At 36.8% G+C, this 15099-nt stretch overlaps 2 protein-coding genes across 2 annotated transcripts; both read left to right on the plus strand.

Moving 5' to 3' along the window:
- The first annotated feature begins 3526 nt into the window (after window positions 1–3526).
- LOC105053220 (transcription factor TGA2.2) lies at window positions 3527–11173 on the plus strand. The gene is made up of 9 exons (XM_073244489.1): window positions 3527–3761; window positions 3882–4058; window positions 4163–4240; window positions 4332–4391; window positions 7318–7395; window positions 7498–7555; window positions 10024–10295; window positions 10396–10644; window positions 10924–11173. The coding sequence occupies exons 2-9, from the start codon at window positions 3885–3887 to the stop codon at window positions 11071–11073; spliced, it is 1119 nt and encodes a 372-aa protein (XP_073100590.1). The 5' UTR covers window positions 3527–3761; window positions 3882–3884; the 3' UTR covers window positions 11074–11173.
- A 2453-nt stretch (window positions 11174–13626) lies between these two features.
- Window positions 13627–14434, plus strand: LOC140852154 (uncharacterized). Its single transcript, XM_073245124.1, has 2 exons — window positions 13627–13870; window positions 13963–14434. The coding sequence occupies exons 1-2, from the start codon at window positions 13717–13719 to the stop codon at window positions 14109–14111; spliced, it is 303 nt and encodes a 100-aa protein (XP_073101225.1). The 5' UTR covers window positions 13627–13716; the 3' UTR covers window positions 14112–14434.
- The last annotated feature ends 665 nt before the right edge of the window (window positions 14435–15099 follow it).

Genomic DNA, 15099 nt, shown 5'->3' on the forward strand with positions numbered 1-15099 from the left:
GTCTAAAATAAAGCAAATGCTAGAATGGTATGCATGCACTTGAATAAAACAATTATCTTTTTCTATAAAATAAAGAAAAAACAACAGGGAGTTGCAAAGAATTCCGTACGCCAGGTCACGCAGCAACGCTGGTCACATCCAAACAGCCAAAAAGGTCGTCCGTAGCGATACGCTGACAACGTCTCGAGATCAAAAGGGATTTGTTTGCAGGTCCTCCTCGGCTTGGTCCGCTTCGTCATTATTGCAGCTACCCATGATAAGCTGAGGAGACCCGCAGTTCTAAGGATATATATATATTTTTTTTATTTTTAAATTTTTTATTTTTAAAAATATTCCCTTTCCCAATTTATTTTTCAAATTACCGTCCCCGTTGGTACAGACGTGTTTTTTGTTTTTTGTTTTGGCGAACGGAGGGGCGGCAGAGAACCCACCATGGGGGGAGGGGATGGGCTTTGGGTGCCGGCAGGGGGTGGCACGGAAAAGTCGCGGAGGGGCGGTGGGGAAAGTAGGGGCGACGTAGGGGGAGGTGCGGAGGAGCGGTGGGCGATGGGCGGACGAGCCGTGGATGGTGCCAGGAAATAACAGTGGGGCCGAACGGGCATAGGGCTCGGGTGGACTGCACGGAGGATGGTGGTAGGGTGGAGCCGTGGGTGGTGCGCCGGAGGGAGATGGAATGTGGGTCAGCCACCGGCAGAGGAAGGCCGGTCGGGGGGGCGTTGGGTGGGTGGTGGGAGGAAGGAGAGAGAGAAATGAGGGGAAAAAAAGACAAAAAAAATAAATAAATTTTAATTTATTTTAAAAATAATAAATTAATTTTCAAATTTTATTTTATCATTATTTTAAAAATCTAACTTTTTTCATTACATAAAATAATTTATTTTAAATATTTTTAAACATTTTATTTATTTTATTATTTTATTATTTTTATTTTTTCTTATTTTTCTTATTTTTAAGCATTTTTCAATATTATTTTTTAAAAGTAATATTTTATTATTATTTTAAAATTCTATTTTTCTTCCTTCCCTTTTATTTCAAAATAGATTTTTAAAATAATAATAAATTATTAATTTAAAAAAAAAAATTTAAAAAAAATTTCTTAAAAATAATTTTTAAAATATTTTTTTAAAATTATTTTTAAAAATAATTTATTTTCAAAATAATAGTTTAACAAAAAAAAAAATTTCCTTCCCTTTCTGCACTCTTTTGGTTAGATAATTTTAAAAATAAAATAAATCTTCCTTCTTCCTTCCTTCCACGTATTTTTCAAAATTATCTTTCAAAATTAATATTTAATAATTATTTTTTTTAATTTTTATCATAATTTTAAAAATCTATTTTTTATTAAAAAATCTTTATTTTTAATTTTTTTAATAATTTATTATTATATTATTAATACTTATTATTATTTTTATTATTTTTATTTATTTATTTTATTATTTTTATTATTTTAATAAAATATAATTATTTAATTAATAATAAATTATTAATATTATTATTTGATCAATAATATTATTTTAAAATATATTTATCATTAAAAATTAATAAATATAAATTTAAAAAAAAAATCAACTCCCATATGACACCAAGTCCCCGTCAATGATAACAGCATCGATCATCAACGACGGGGTGAGAAGAGACCGCTAGCATGCCATTGATAAAAATAATATTTTATTATTATTTTAAAAATTTATTTTTTATTATAAAATTTTTTATTTTTAAATATTTTTAATAACTTATTATTATTTTTTAATATTTATTATTATTATTATTATATCATTTTGTTATGAAAAATGAAATATACATAATTTTATTATTTTAATTTATATGATAATAATTATAATCAAATATAAAAATATAAATTAAATATATAAATTAACTATTGGCATTCAATATTATTTTACCTAAATAAAAAGTTGCTCCCGCGAGTGGCACTAGAGGGGGGTTGGCCTGCAACAGGTCTTTAATTGTTAATCTTTAATTAATTTTTTAATTTTTTTTGGTTAGATAATTTTTAAAATAAAATTTTATTATTTTTTTAAAATTTTTCTTCTTCCTTCCTTCTATGTATTTTTCAAAATTATTTTTTAAAATTAATATTCTATAAATATTTTTTAAAATTTTTAAAAAATAATATTTTGTCATTATTTTAAAAATCTATTTTTATTAAAAAAATTATTTTTATTTATTTTTATTAATTTAATATTATTATTATTATTTAATACTTATTATTATTATTTTATTATTTTTTTAATTATTTTTTTCTTTCTTTCTCCTTCCCCCGCAAGCCACGCCCCCTTGCTCCACGCACCCTACACCCCATGGCACTCCACCCGCCGCCTCTCCGACACCACCCCCGGCCATCCACGCCACCCTGTGCACCGCCCTCTGGCTCCCCTATGAACCCGCACCCTCCGCGCTATTGCCTCCATCGCCGCCCTCACCCAACCCCCCAGTCCCCCGCACCCCACCTCTCATGGCCCCTGGCCGCATCCCGACCATTTGCACCACCCCCTACACTGCCTCCTGGCCTTCTGATGAACTCACACACCACGTCTTCTGCAGTCACTTTCATCGTCGCCCTCACCCACCCGCACTATCGCCGTCCTCACCAACCCCCTCGATTTCTTGCACCCCACCCTTGATGGCTCCCGATGCTGCCCTTTGGCCACCCGCATCACCCACCGACCATCCGTGTTGCCCCCACAGTCCCTCGATGTGCACCCAGCATGTGAAATTATGGAGGAGAGAAGGAAAATAGAGGTTGGACATGAAATCGTAGGCCCAAACGATGATTTCACTAAAATTGCCGGTCGAAAAGGCAATTTGAACGAAATTGCGGTCCGAAATGACGATTTTGATGAAATCATCGATCCAAATGGTGATTTTAATTTTGTCCATCTCATCTGATTAGCTGGCGTTGAGGTGGATTGTGCTGGTTGTAAAATCGCCATTTCAAGTGGAGATACGGTAATTTTAAAAATAAATCAAAAAAATATATTTTTAAAAATAAATTATAAAAAATAATTAAGAAAATCACAATTCTAATCGATCCCCACCACCCTCAGCACCTGCAACTCGTTATATCGGTCACCTTCTCTCTCTCTCTCTCTCTCTCCTCTCTCCTCTGTACTAGTAATAAACTAATAAATTTGAACAACAATATTGCGATATGACATGCACGCTTGGCGATAGATGGAAAGATTCCATCCTTGATGGATGGATTGATTGATAACCCCATTGATGGACGCAGTCTGAGAGCTTAGAGAAAGACAACGGTAGAAAACATCCCGTTTGGATGGGAGAAGAGAAAGAACATGCTGAGCTCCTCCTCCTCTCTTTCCTCCTCACTGTACTTGTCTTCCTCTTCTCATCATCTTCTTCTTCTCCTCATTTGCTATGTACTCCTCTCACCCCTATCGGTACCGTCTCGAAGCCACATTTTTATTCTCCTTGTTTCTTATCAAGTGTCACTTACTTACCAGCTCTCCGTCTCTCTATTTTTTATGATACTTTGTTTCAGAGGAGACCAGCCTCAGGCCGGATTCAACCTCGGCGACGCTGTTCTCGGCCTCACCCGTAGTACCTTCATGTCGCTCTCTTTGTCCTTTGTACTTTGCTTCCACTATTGCTAACTTTCTTGTTTTTTGGCAATACAATGTTGGAACTTGGAAGGTCCCATTCTTAGCACCAAGTCTTCGAACAATATCACTGCTGTCACCTCCTCTCCTTTACAACTACAGTTTGGGGGCTTAGTCCATGCAGTAAGGCCACATTTTCCCGGTCCTTCATTTCTTTTGAGTTTTTTTTTTTTTTGTTTTTTTGAGGGGTTTAGTGTGGGATAGTTAGCTTTTGGTTGGTTTTGATTCTAATGGTGGTAACAGGGGATGGCAAGTTTGGACATGGCGGCGTCGTCTGTGGGGGCCGAGGTGGACATGGGCAAGTTCTCCTTCCCCAGGGGGCAAATCGAGAACTGGGGGGATTCCGGCGTTGTTGTCACCAGCTCGAGGAGTACCGACGCCTCCACGGATGCCGATACCGATGATAGGAATAAGGCGCCGGTGAGTTTCTCTGCTCTTGTTTGGACTTTGGACTCCTTCCTTCATGGCATTGAAGTTTGGACTTGCTTGGTTCTTTGTTGGATTGTTTGGTGGTGTTGTCTTAGATTGGAGCAGGTCAGCAAGGGGCTATTGTGTCTCTGGATTCGTCTTATGCATCCAAGGGGAAAACAGGGGATCAGAAGGTGGTGTCTTTTTAGTTCAAATTGATGGCATGATTGAGTGCATTTTTGGTATGGATAAAATGCTAATGTTTTCAATGTAACTTTCATGCAGGGACTCCGTAGGTTAGCTCAAAATCGTGAGGCTGCAAGGAAAAGTCGCTTGAGGAAAAAAGTTGGTTTAGTTTCTTCTTCTCTCTTTGGTGACATTCTTTTCTAGATTGTGGTAATCAAAGTCCTGTGATAAAATATAACTTCATGAAGGTTTTATGGCATGTATAACGGTTATGATATAAAGCTAGATGAATTGTTTGTCAAGGCAAATTCGAACTATTTCCTCCAGTGTACAGATATTTTCTTATTAGTCTTGATTCAGTTTCCTTATTAATCATATTATTGGGCTATATATTGATGTACATATTGTTGTAAAATTATAATACATTATATGGAGATTTCTCCGTCTTCCCTTGATTTAACAAGGTCAGTGCTAATTGATGTTCCATTGCACAGCATTGAAGTGTGGAATATTGTTCATGCATTTTTGTCTCTTTGTTTTGTTCTCAACTTTCTGCATAAAGTCTTTAGCAGGATTGTGAAGATTAATAAAGAAACATATTTTCGCTATGGTGATAACTCAACTTATTGACAATGAAACACAAACAAAGAAGAGTAAAAGTGTTTGACACCCATCACTGACAAAGGGAAAGTAAATTTCGATTATGATTTGGTTTCTCATTGCTTTGCCTAATCCCAGAAACAAGAGTATTGTTTAAGGGAAACATGAAACAGTTAAAGAATGTCAGATTCTCCTTGTTGGCGAACATCTGGCAGCAAAGCGGATAAATCCAATGATCTGCCTGTGATGTGAGAATGTCTGGGAAAATTTAGCTAGCCTGCAATTGACCTTGCTCGTATTTAAGAGTGTGTGATCCTAGCTAGGGATCATTTATGTAATGAGCTATTGTCTTCAGCCATGATGATAGCAGAAATTTTTACAAACAATTTTATGGAAATAGCATGGGCCTTATGAGGAAAATCAAATGGTGGGGGTTATAATAGAAATGACACCATCAAAGATTAAAGACATGATGACATGAATCATCATCTTGATTTGAAGATTTAATGGGAAAGGTGCAAAAGTCATCCATTTTAAATTTATGAAGTTGATAAAAGGCCATTGGAAGTAGCTTTTGGATCTTTTAGTTGAAAGATGGAGGTCTATACACAACTATTTCAATTGGGTTGCAACCAATTGGACATTGATCTAACAGTTGCTACCTCTCTCTGTGCAAGAGGTTCCAACTTTGAAAGGAATGGCGGCCAACCTACTATTATTGCAAAAGTAAAACTTCCGTGAAAAATATTATTAGGATTGAAGACAACAAGGAGGTCACTGCCCAAATGAATGATCAACTTTCAGCAAGTCGTTTTTAAAATTGCAAACTAATGCATAGCTAGAGATTTGACATGGAAATCTATTCTGTTAGAGATCAGCAATTGTAGAGGTCATGGAGCTTACTAAGTCTGAGTTGAAGACCTTATGCCATTTAAATTTCCTATATTTAATCTCTTATTACAAAAGGCTATGTCCATCTTTATGGAGTTTGAAGAGCAGTCTTGTAGTCTGTAGCCATAACATTTATTTTCTAGACAAAGGCAACTTTTCAACAATTCTGTGTTACTATTATAACGACTTCTGAAGTCTGCTGCTATTGACCATTGTAGCGAAAACCGTTCTTTTCTGAGTCCAATCTTTATTTAGTTTACTCCCAAATAAAATTGAGGATGTTGATAGCTGCTTTCAGATGTTATAGAGAATAACAGATTATAACATCAAAATATTAGTATACTTGACAAAATCATTGTTCTCAGCTTGTAATGTAAATCTTTGGTTTAAATTTAGTACTCTCTATTTATGTTAACAAAAAATGATGCAGAAATGATTAGTTCCTGAACAGTAAAAGCATTAGATGCTCGACAATTTGCTATTCGTTATATGATGGCTGCTATGCTAGGAGGAGAGCTAACACAAATTCTGTAGATGCATTTATGTAGTAAAACATCTAAATTTCAAAATGAATGCTAGGCCATCAGACTTGATATTCACATCGTTAATCATGATTTATATCATAAAAATGCATAGGAATTGAAAATCATAGTTGACATGCTATACAAATTGATATCACCCATTTTTCCACCCACGTAACACATAGGAATTAACCTCTGAAACCTATGTTTTTTTTTTTGCTCAGGTATTCTTAGTGTTGTAGATTATGATCAACAATGTGGATCTTCAATTTGAAGAGAGAATGGTTGATTTGATGTATACATACATACATAAGTAAACACACACACATTCATGCAAGCACACATGCACAGAGTAATAATAAGGAAGGACATTGGGTAGTGAGGACCACATGCACGCAAATGTATATGCAGACACATACATTTAGACACACACAGACACTAATAATAATAATAAGAACACTGCATAGTGAGGGGCGCGCCTGTGCACACACATACATGCAGATGCGCACACACAATAATAATGAGGAAGAACATTGGGTAGTGAGGAGCATACACGCATGCAATAATGATCAGATTTTCTAAGTTCATGTGTCATAAAATTAGAAGGGAAGATTACGAAATTAATGAGACATAGGAAGCCTGGAAATTGAAAGAACCCATGATAAAATGTAAAGGATGATGCCAGATGATTTGCTCATGCACTCTACAAGAAGCCCGATGAGGATGAGGTTTTGAGCATAGGTTGAAAAGTTTGAAAAGAGTCACAGAGACCAAAAAAATGACCTGAGTTCAACTTACAAACCAACAGGCCAGTAACGTTCGATTTTTTAAACCCACTTTGATGTGATAATGCATATTCTGCATGTTTTCTTTCTTTTTCTGTTCTTTTTGACTTTTACCTTTCATCACACAAGTATCATAGAATTCTTCTCTCTCCTTTTCTTTTCATTCATAATACTCCATAAATTTTAATTATCAATGACAATTTACAATTAGATGCGAAGATATGCTCATTATGTGTGCATGTATTTGTACCTATGCATTCATATCATTGATAAGCTTATGTCATATAGGCATACGTTCAACAGCTAGAGATTAGCCGTTTGAAGCTGATACAACTTGAGCAGGAGCTTCAACGAGCACAACAGCAGGCATGTTGAATTCCATTGGCTTTTTTTTTGTTGATTTGCATTACATGACGGGATTGCTTTTTAAGAAACAAAGATGACGTCTATATTATTCACACTATGCAGGGAATCTTTATTGCGGGTGGATTATTTGGAGATCATAGTTATTCAACTGGAGGAAATGGTCTGTTCCTTGCCAAAGATTTTTTCCTTCATAAAATGCTGAATTATTAGGTCGTGTTTGGTTCTGTAACTGCTGCTGGTCATATTGATTTCTATTCTGTGAACAGGCTGTATAACTTTGTTTCTTAACAATGCAAGATTCGTTTTGGTACCAGGAAAGATATGATTGCTATCTAGAATTTGATTATTTGATATCCATATTGGTCCTGTTTTCCATTTTTCTTGTACATAACCTCTTGCATATGTTGTATAGATAGAATATTTTTTAGTTTCCTTTGCATATACTCTGACATTTTAATTTTAGCATTTATATGTGCTTTTATCACTCTTTTTTCTTGTACAGTTGGCAATAATATCTTAGTCTACAAATTTCTACCCCATAACCTCAAGATTTCTCTTCAACTCTTTCTTTCCCTCCCACTGCTCGGTAGTTTAGAAATTTGCACATTAATCTTTCAATGGAGGGTAAGCCTGTAGATACTGCATTTATTATCAACTTGGCTAGTGATTATCTGATCGTTCTTGGTATCTCATCTGAATGTCTTAATCCTATTTGTGATCTTGGACAACCAAAATAATTTACTTACAGAGACACCTTTATCTAATGTTATGTTGTGACCATCAATTAGCTATCACAAGCCATAACCTATCATGAGACTACCAGTATGGTTTAATAGGAGTTATTATTGATGCGCTTGCAAAATTGTGGTGACAAAATCTCATCATTGTTCCTCCTAGGACAGATCCCATCTCATCCAAGTGGATCTACAGAAATAAAAGACTAATTTTGATGATTCAAATGACTGATGCAAATCCTGAGTGATTGATGGGGGCTTCAGTCAGGACCATATTGTATTTAAGTTTTTATGATGTCACAATGGATCGAATAAAAAAAATCTAATAAAAAGTCAATGGAACCAGGGCTGCAAATGATCCAAGCTGCACATCAGCAGCTTGGGTTCAGCTCAGTTGGAGCTTGCTTAAGCTCAAGTCAGCTAGAGAACAAGCCAAAAGCTTAAACATATTTCTGAGCTCGGCAGTGTGAAAATAGAGGTAAGCTCTTCTCGGCTCGATTAAAGCTTGGCTAAACTTAGACATGCTAAGCTTGATCTAAGTAGTGTCCATGGTCTAGCATGCTCTTGTATGCATTAAAATATATTTTGAGAGATTAGAGATGCTGAGATTGATGTAACAAAAGGAGTCGGGGTACAGCAAGATATTTTTGTTCATGGGTCAAGCTGCTATTTGTCACTAACAGGTGAAAAGCTATAAAAAAGCTCAAATATATTTGCTAGTCGCACAATCTATTTGCCAAGTATGAATGCATGGATATGTGAGTAATGTAGAGAGTGGTACATGTTTATATTGGGACAAAGTCGAGCTTGGTGTTTTTGGATCTGGGTGGAGCGCCCATGATGGGTCAACCCAACACGGTCCAATAATCCAAAAAAAAAATGGGGGTTTGAATTTGAATAGATGAGGGAGTTGATATCCCCCCAAAAATGAAAATTGCTCATTCAGTTTTTTGAACATTAAAAAATAAAAAATAAAAAAAAAGCTACCCTTCCTAGATCCAATCTCTTCAGCAGATTATAAGAGGGACTTCATGGTGGTTTTTTTTTTCCTCTTTTTTTCTTTAGACACTCTAACACCCGCTCTACTCATATCCATTGCAAAAGGCATTTAGATTTTGAATCAAAGAGTATTTTCCTCCTATGACATACTCTAGACTAGCAGCCAAGAATCCAACATCAATTTGTGGGATTTGTTTAAAAGAAACTTGTAAGTTCATGCTCACACTTTAAATTTTATGTTAAACTTCGTTCTTCGATATCCTTTCTGCCGAAAGAGTTTAATAAGTTCCCATCTACTAAAACACTCTTCAGAGACCATGTAATGGTTCAAAGAGCATGTTATAGAAGCAAAAGGTAGCTGATCTAGAATTTGTTCTGTTTGTTTTTTTACTAGCTACCACTCTTCCTCACATATAACCTGGTCTATAAGAGCTAAAGGTTATGATTTATGAAATGGCTGCCGGAAGTTCTTTGTAAAAACTCTAAATATTTCTGCTTTCTGTTCCAGCCAAGCACTATCAGTCTCTTCAAGGTGAATGAATGCCTTCGCTGCTGTATATATTTTCCATAATGATCTCTTCTTTGTAGCTGACAAATTAGATATATGGAAGGTTACCTCTTTATGTCTATGTATGGCATCAGAAGATTATACCAAATCTCTTCCATCATTTCTATTACTTCACATCGTAGCAGGTCCATCTTTTGTTATAAAACTCACCAGAATGACAGCATGCATGAGCATCTTGCGGACCTTTACAAGCAAGCATGAGAAAGCAGATTTTGTTGTTGATGCTTGTGGGGCTTTCCATTGCCTTCCCATCTCTTACTTCTGCCTGCATTTGATTAACTTCACAAACTATCACGACTAAATAGCTTTGTGTGGAAATTACTTTAGGGGCCATGGCATTTGATATGGAGTATGCCCGGTGGCTTGATGAACATCAACGCCTGATTAATGATCTGAGGTCAGCGTTGAATGCTCGTGTGGTTGACAATGAGCTGCAGCTTCATGTCGATGCTCTGATGACACATTATGATGAATTTTTTCGACTCAAAAGCATCGGTGCGAAGTCTGATGTGTTCCACATGCTTTCAGGCATGTGGACAACCCCTGCAGAGAGGTGTTTCATGTGGTTGGGAGGATTCCGCTCATCGGAACTTTTAAAGGTGATTATTAGAATTTTGTTTTCTCCGAAACTAAAATTTAACATCCTATAAATTGATGTTCTGTGAAGTTTGAGTTGATGGTATTCTGAAAAAGCTGCAGATACTGGCAAGCCATCTCGAACCTTTAACAGATCAGCAGTTGATGGGTATATGTAACCTTCAACAGTCATCTCAACAGGCAGAGGATGCCTTGTCACAGGGAATGGAAGCTTTGCAGCAGTCTCTTTCAGACACTCTTGCTTCAGCTTCTCTTGGGGCATCTGGGGGCACCGACGATGTTGCTTGTTACATGGGCCAGATGGCAATTGCTATGGGCAAGCTAGGCACGCTGGAGAGTTTCCTTCGGCAGGTATTAGGCATACTCGACCATCGACGTGCCCTTTATTGCATACATCCTCAAGTTTTTTATTGAAATGTATCAAAGGTCATAAACTTTCCATGAAAACTAGTTTTAGTTATTTTGTTAAAGTATGTCCTGGTTTTTCTATTGAGAACTGGCCTCAAATCTTTAAATATACGTGTTTTTCTGTGTATTAATTACAAGTTCTTTAGTCATATTTTTAGATTTTAATAAACTTTTTTGCTTGACTTCTGACAAACATCCACCCTATAATGCTTCTTTTTCTAGGCGGATCTTTTGCGGCAGCAGACATTGCGTCAGATGCATCGCATATTAACTATTCGTCAAGCAGCCCATGCACTGCTGGCCATCAGTGACTACTTCTCTCGCCTTCGGGCACTCAGCTCTTTATGGTTGGCTCGCCCCAGGGGTTCATAGTAATTTATAATTGTAAAGGGTTTGTGTAGTGTATGATTAATCTGCTGCCCAGAGTCCCAGAGCTGAAGCAGTGGTGTCATTCTAATGGTGTCTAAGTAAATTGGAGGAGGGCCTGGATGAACGTGCTCCATTATGCTTTATGGTTTAATTATAATTAATGATTTATATAGAAGCCTTTAAGTTATAATGCTTTATATATATATATAGTTTAGACCCTATTTGGCATGTTTGTAGTTTTCAATTTTTATTTTATTAAAGGCATGTTTAGTTGTGGGGAATTTGATTTTGGAATGGGAATGGGAACAAGCGTCTCTTAAAAGAATTTTATTTTCATTCTAATTTTAGGAGAAATGACAATGTGGTAATTTTTTGATATTTCTATTTCATTTTGATTCTGGTCACAAGTCAAACTATTTCTATTTCGATCTTAATACACCTTAAATATAATATGAAAATTGAGATAGAAATGATAATTGATAATTTTTTTATTGTTTCAGTTTAGATATTTGAGGCTTCCTACCTTAGGTCTTTGTAGAGGAGGCAATTAGTCGGATATCGGTCGGTACTCATATCTCATATTTATTTTGTTATGAAAAATTTATATTTATATCTGTCTCATATTTGTCTTGCGTCGGATCGAGTAAAATAGAGGGTGTAATAGAGGTCGGATCAGATATTCTCAAGACAGAATCAGATATTGGGTATACTCGCTTGTCTCGGGTTGGATCAGATGGGTTGCATCGGATCGACATCAGATCGAGTCGATCAGGTCTCACAAAAATCTCTCAAGCCCCAGCTTCTATCAAGATTAGGCTCTCAAAACCTGCCAACATTTTCCTCAAGTGCTCTCCTTCTCCATCACAAATTTCTAAAAAAAAAAATGATAAGAAAAAAAAAGTGAAAAAGGGAAAAAAAATATCAAACTACGTTGGAAAAGGTCTTACCTTTCAATTTTTTTTCGTTTTGCATTCGTTTCCCCCATTTGTTCTTTATATTTTCTATCGTTAGGTGTCTTCACCAAGTGGGAGGCTTAGAGTAGTCGAATAGGATTTTTCGATTGCATCTTTTTTTCTCTATTTTTTTCAATCCTTAGGAGTCTCCATCGGGTGGGAGGTGAGGTACCTGATGAAGTCCTGTAAATGAGGTGGGAGGGTGGTGGAGAAAACTAAGATTTGTAGAGGGAGGGAGAAGGCCTCGGTAAGAGGCAGTGGGGTCGTTGGTCATTGGATGTTGAAGGCTTAGCATAGATGAAAGAGAGTGGAGAAATGAGGGTGGCTGACTAGCAATGGCAGTGGGGGGAGAGGGAAGGCCTCCATTAGAGGCAGTGGGATCGTCGACTGTCGGCCATCAGGGGCTTGGCAGAAGTGAGAGAGGGTAGAGAAAGGATAGTGATAGATCGATGATGGTGATGGGTGGACTGACATAAGCAGTGGGGATTTGGGAGAAGAGAAAATCTTTATGTACCACGAACAATGTAAAAAATCCAACATAAAGCATACTGTCTTTTTGGATTGGTCCACATAGTTACCATTTTTCAACGTGCATTTAATGTCTGCATGCTGATTTTTTTAGTTTAAAAATTTTGTATGATGAAAATACTCTTATCTTTTGAAAAAAATTATGATATCTTGTTGTATAACATATTCCAGGATGTCATAATATGGCCTAAGATATTATAATATGAAAAGAATATTTTTATTCAATCACTTTTCAACGTGTATTTAATGCCTGCAACTTTATTTTTTTATTTGAAAATTTTGAATGATGAAAATGTCCCTGTTTTTTAGAAAAATTATGACATCCTATGCATATTATGACATCCTGCATTATATTATGATATTTTTTGGATAAAAATTATGACTTTTTGGATACATAGAATGTCACAATTTTTTCAAAGAACAGGAACATTTTTGTTATACAAAATTTTTAAATGAAAAAGTCGATCTACAAATATTAAATGCATATTGAAAAATAATGACTATATGGACCAATCAGACAAGACAGTACACTTTACATTGGATTTTCTGCACCACGGTGCACAAAGAATTTCACTTTGGGAGAAAGGAGAGCGATGGTGAGAGACGAGAAGAAATCATAAATTAGGGTTGAATGAGAGGTTAAATGGATTAACGAGATTATATACATATAGACACGTGCACATACATGCTTTGGGTAATTTTTTTTATAAAATCTATATTCATCTTAAGAGCAAGCTTTGTACACCGCGCACAATGATTGGTCACCGTGCAAGTGGGAGAGTCGGGAGAAAAAAAAAATTATTTTCACAAGAGCAGGGGCTCCACGCCAATCATCGCATGCAGTGCAGCTCGTTGTGCATCATGTGCGGTGTAATAAGAATTTCCCTTCGTCTTATATTTTAATTGGGCCGGATAAAATCCATCCCATTAGGGTTGGATTTGCTGCACCTAGGTCTCTGATGGTGTGGGTTGGGCAAATATCCTTAACCCAGCGGAGGTGGAAACGCCTAGTCGGCCTGGACTCTGCAGGCCCAGTGCCGAGTAGCTTATAACCCACACCAGAATCGAAAGACGAAAAGAGGGATAGGGTACCTATATGAAGAGAGGAAAGAAGGGGCAGCAGCAACGGCCATGAACCGGTGGAAGCTAAAGAGAGTGGAGAGAGATGAACACCGATATAACGGCGTCAGTGAAGCCGGAGAACCCGGAGGTGGACCGCAACCTTCCCTTCACCAAGACCGTCGCCAACTTCAACACTCTTGACTACCTTCGCCTCTTCACCATCACCGGTGTCTCCGTCATCGTCGGCTACCTCTCCGGTCACATTCTTCTCCTTTCTTTCTCTAGGTTCGAGTTAGGGTTAGGGTTTTTAATCGCAATTGGTGACTGTTATTGGTAATAATGCTGGCAGGGATCAAGCCCAACATCCGGGGGCCGTCGATGGTGACGGGCGGTTTAATTGGTCTTACAGGTGGCTTCATGTACGCGTACCAGAACTCTGCCGGGTGCCTTATGGGATTCTTCCCCAACGACGCGGAGGTAGCCCGCTACAAGAACTAGAGATGGCCAATTGTAACCCACTTCTTCTTCTTCTTTACTAAACGAGTAATATCTGACACTTTTGGTTGAATCCGTCGTGGATTTTCTTCTCATTGCGGCTGGATCGCGTTATGTGGTTATTGGAATCCTCGACATTTTGTTAGGTATGAGATACTAGATGAACTCTTGTGGAAATTTTGCTCATCAGCAGCTTTTGGTGTCGAGCATTCTATGCATCACAATCCTTGAATTGTTAGTCTTATCTGCTTTTGATGGGCAATTGCATGTTGTGACAGTATTTTTGTGTAATGGATGAATTGTTGATGGAGTATTGGACCGTTAAATTCATGCTTTAATCATTTACCTGAAGCTATATTGCTTTGAATCATTTTTGGTTTATATCTTCCATAGAAAGGGATTCTATTTTAGAGATTTTTTTTTTTTTTTTTTTCAAAACAGCATATGTTGAAAGTCATGTTTCCATTTGTTTTCAAAGAAATGATACAATTGCAATGTATTATTGAGCATAGATAAATGGCAGTTTCAAATTAATTAGTAAAATTTTAGAAGGTTGGAATCTTTTGGATGCACCCATTATCATATTAGTTTCTTTAATATATGACCAATGCTATTCAAAGTGAGCTCACTTGTTTGAAAATAGTTATGCTTTTATTTTTATCTTAGGGCATGTTTGAATGGTTAGGCCCAAAATCCTATGAGATTCGTGGGCTAGGCCATTACAACCGCCAAAAACATTGAATTATAGGCTGGTCTAGGCCTATATTTATAAGTATCCTAGACAATATTTTGAGTGGTCTGGCCCGAATGCTATAGAGAGAAAAAAATGACTTGTTGTGATCATTTTTTCTCCCTATAGGATTTGGGCCAGCCCACTCATAATGTTGTCTAGGATTGTTGGAAACATAAACCTAACCCAACCTATCATCCAATGCTTATGATGGTTGGGCTACAAATCCCATAGGATTTTGGGCCCAACCATCTAGACATG

The sequence above is a fragment of the Elaeis guineensis genome, chromosome 10 (genome assembly GCF_000442705.2).
Source record: "Elaeis guineensis isolate ETL-2024a chromosome 10, EG11, whole genome shotgun sequence".
NCBI lineage: Eukaryota > Viridiplantae > Streptophyta > Magnoliopsida > Arecales > Arecaceae > Elaeis > Elaeis guineensis.

Bases quoted from the DNA above. Each gene is read 5' to 3' on its own strand.
- LOC105053220 (XM_073244489.1), top strand. From the start codon at position 3,885: ATGGCAAGTTTGGACATGGCGGCGTCGTCTGTGGGGGCCGAGGTGGAC. The intron at 4,059-4,162 runs GTGAGTTTCTCT...GTGTTGTCTTAG, and splicing joins ATGATAGGAATAAGGCGCCG to ATTGGAGCAGGTCAGCAAGG. The intron at 7,396-7,497 runs GCATGTTGAATT...CACACTATGCAG, and splicing joins TTCAACGAGCACAACAGCAG to GGAATCTTTATTGCGGGTGG.
- LOC140852154 (XM_073245124.1), top strand. From the start codon at position 13,717: ATGAACACCGATATAACGGCGTCAGTGAAGCCGGAGAACCCGGAGGTG. The intron at 13,871-13,962 runs GTCACATTCTTC...TAATGCTGGCAG, and splicing joins CATCGTCGGCTACCTCTCCG to GGATCAAGCCCAACATCCGG.